Source organism: Ascidia mentula, chromosome 3 (assembly GCF_947561715.1).
Source record: "Ascidia mentula chromosome 3, kaAscMent1.1, whole genome shotgun sequence".
NCBI lineage: Eukaryota > Metazoa > Chordata > Ascidiacea > Phlebobranchia > Ascidiidae > Ascidia > Ascidia mentula.
Genome location: NC_138568.1, coordinates 1,051,059 through 1,053,985, shown reverse-complemented (window position 1 = coordinate 1,053,985; position 2,927 = coordinate 1,051,059). Strand labels below are relative to the sequence as shown.

The 2,927-nt window shown below is 38.2% G+C and overlaps 1 protein-coding gene across 1 annotated transcript; it reads left to right on the top strand.

Moving 5' to 3' along the window:
• Positions 1-343: 343 nt before the first annotated feature.
• LOC145895101 (retinol dehydrogenase 12-like) lies at positions 344-2,671 on the top strand. The gene is made up of 6 exons (XM_082983853.1): positions 344-574; positions 873-1,083; positions 1,367-1,491; positions 1,877-2,093; positions 2,267-2,390; positions 2,456-2,671. The coding sequence occupies exons 1-6, from the start codon at positions 433-435 to the stop codon at positions 2,642-2,644; spliced, it is 1,008 nt and encodes a 335-aa protein (XP_082839979.1). The 5' UTR covers positions 344-432; the 3' UTR covers positions 2,645-2,671.
• The last annotated feature ends 256 nt before the right edge of the window (positions 2,672-2,927 follow it).

Sequence of the window (2,927 nt, the reverse complement as noted above, 5' to 3'; positions counted from 1 at the left end):
AGTCGGGTAAAATCTGTTTTTGCGGTCGCCAATGAAATGATAACGGCGGCACTTTTTCGTCATTTGTATGCTGTACTCATAGTTTGTATAGAAAGTAAAAAGTTGACCTTGCAAAAGTTGTTTCTGCTGCAAAACGCCATTTGCAATATAGAAGCGCATAAGGCAAAATGTGTCTTAAAGTAAATGCGCTTGGCTTGAAGAGAAATAAGCCTTCAGGAAAAGCTCATTGTTTAAATAAGCCCCGCAAAATGGCTTCAGGAAGCTTGTGTCCACGCTTTCAATCAACGCATTACTTGGATTCCACTGTGTAAACTTTTCAATCTGTTGCCAGTTGATAGCAATAGATATGTAGGCAGTGTTTTGACGAGTTGCAGAGATCTTTAACTAATCTGTTTTATCGTGTCTTTGAAGTACAGTTTTAAGGCAGCCGCCATGGACACCTTGACAACATTAGCTCTTGGTTTTGTTGCATTTATGTTCATTCTACGACAGTATTTTAAATCTACTTGGGGAAGGTTTGATGAAGATGTCGACATGACCGGAAAAACAGCGATAATCACCGGTGCTAACTCGGGTAAAAACCTATTTTGCCTTGTTTTTGTGATGGTCAATGAGTTGACTATTACGTAACATTTGGCATACACTGTAACAATGAAACACGTTTTGACCTTTCTGTCCTATAATCAAAAGTATATGTGTTAACAGGTTTGTATTAGCGTTGCTATACACCTGGTGTCTGGGTTTCAGCGTAGTACAAGTATTCCAATGTAACAATAATTTGATTGATTTGTTATTGGTGACAAATGGTTCAACAACTTTATGTAAACTATAGAAATGACTTGAGTATTTACATGAACTGGACCAAAACGTAGGTATTGGAAAAGCTCTTGCAGTGGAGTTTGCCAAGCGAAATGCTCGAGTCATCTTGGCATGTCGCTCTATACTAAGAGGAGAGGGGGCGCGTATGGATATAGTGGCTGATGCTGATTGCGCCGAATCGAACGTGGTGCTCAAAATTCTGGACCTCAGTTCTTTGGATTCGGTTCGGAAATTCGCAAACCAAGTGGTCAACAGCGAAGAACGGTGCGTATTTATTATGAAGTTGAAAGTTACACGGATTCCGTATGTACCCTTCTCGTTGACCTCACCGGAGCAAGTTCTTCGCTTCCTAACGATCTATTTCTAATTTAATTTGGACTTAAATGAAACTAATATTAACGTAATCACAACAAAAATATCCACGTAGTTTGACCAGTTGATTAGGGCTGTTCTCAAGACGGGAATTAAAGTTAAATAGTCTTATCCTACAGCAAACCAAAACTAGTCGGGACTGTTCAAACAAAATACCTTTTTCGTTGGTAACCAGGTTGGATATTCTCGTTAATAACGCTGGTGTCATGGGATCACCGGTTACTCAGACTAAAGATGGAATCGAGTTGACATACCAAACAAACCACTTCGGCCATTTCCTTCTCACAAACCTTTTGTTGGGTAAGGTTACTGCTTTTTGTATCAACATTTGTATTAATCTATTGGGTACACTATGTGCAATGGTGTTGTAGAGTGGGTGTTTATCCACCAAGAACAACACAAAATTGTTCAATTAAATTTTATTTGTAAGGACATCGTTTGTTCGTTTAAATTTAAACCAGCCGAAATCGGTCATCACTCGGCAACAGAAAGTATGGATATATGTGACTATTTAAAAAACAACCGTACATACAGTTTGTTTCAAACTTCGCCACAACGTTTGCTTCGTTTTTTGAAGCAATTGAATTATTATTATATCATAGACCAGGAGTTCATAATGTACTTAATAATGTGAAAAAGCTAAGTAATACACATGTACAAGGCAATAAACGATGTTTCATCTCAGATTTATTGAAAAGAACCGGCTCCTGTGCTCGCATCATCAACATCAGCTCCTTCATGCACAAATATGCCGATTTGGATTTAGATTATTTGAAACCTGATGACGTGAAGGTGTATCTGGAGACGCGTCAAAAGAGTACATTCCAAACCAAAGCTCAGGGATTTCTCTACAACAACTCCAAACTTATGAATGTGATGTTTACAGCTGAGCTTGCACGAAGGTGAATGTGACGTCTGAATTCTTGTGCGCAACTTCGAAACCTTAAACAACATATTGAAGGCTTAAATGTCGTTTCTTTGAACATAGACAACACTTAAGTAAGTCGTTTTCGCAACGCAACAACAGTTTGAATTATGATTGAGGTCTTACACGAAATTTTTCATGACGTAATAGATTGGAGGGCTGCGGAGTAACTGCTTACTCTGTAAATCCGGGAATTGTAAGAACAAACCTACTCAGTGACGATCGAAGAATGATTGTTTTATTTGCGTTGCTATTGATGCTGATCAACTCCAAGGTGGGTAAACCATAACATTGTGTTTGGTACAACTTGGTGCATTTATATTTGTTACAATGCAACAGACCATCGAGGAAGGCTGCCAGACACCACTCTATTGCTCCCTCTCGCGGTCGCTGTGTAACATGTCCGGGAAGTATTTTTCTGAATGCAAGGAAGACCCGAATGTTCATGAATTGGTTCAAAACAATGAGTCCTGCCAGAAGTTGTGGCGATTAAGTGAAGAAATAACTGGAATAGCCTCCAAATCCTGAATGGATATAAATTAATTTATGTTTAAATGTAATTTAAATGTAAATTTTGATGTGGAAATGCATTTCCTTTGACAAAATAAATCCGCAATCTTCTTTTCAACAAAACACAAGTCAAAATTACTACTTTTGAGCACTGAATTTTGAAGAATTTTTATCGTTCATTGAGCCCAACTGTCCGATTCTCTTGACTGATTCAACAAAATTACGTCAGGTAAACAAACAAATAAAAAGATTGCGGTTAACGAAGCGCGCAGTGTATCCCAAAGTTTGATTCTGGATTCTT

Excerpts from the sequence above, each read along its gene's own strand:
- LOC145895101 (XM_082983853.1), top strand. The coding sequence starts at position 433 with ATGGACACCTTGACAACATTAGCTCTTGGTTTTGTTGCATTTATGTTC. Across the intron at positions 1,492-1,876 it reads TCTCACAAACCTTTTGTTGG|ATTTATTGAAAAGAACCGGC; the intron begins GTAAGGTTACTG and ends GTTTCATCTCAG. Across the intron at positions 2,391-2,455 it reads TGATGCTGATCAACTCCAAG|ACCATCGAGGAAGGCTGCCA; the intron begins GTGGGTAAACCA and ends ACAATGCAACAG.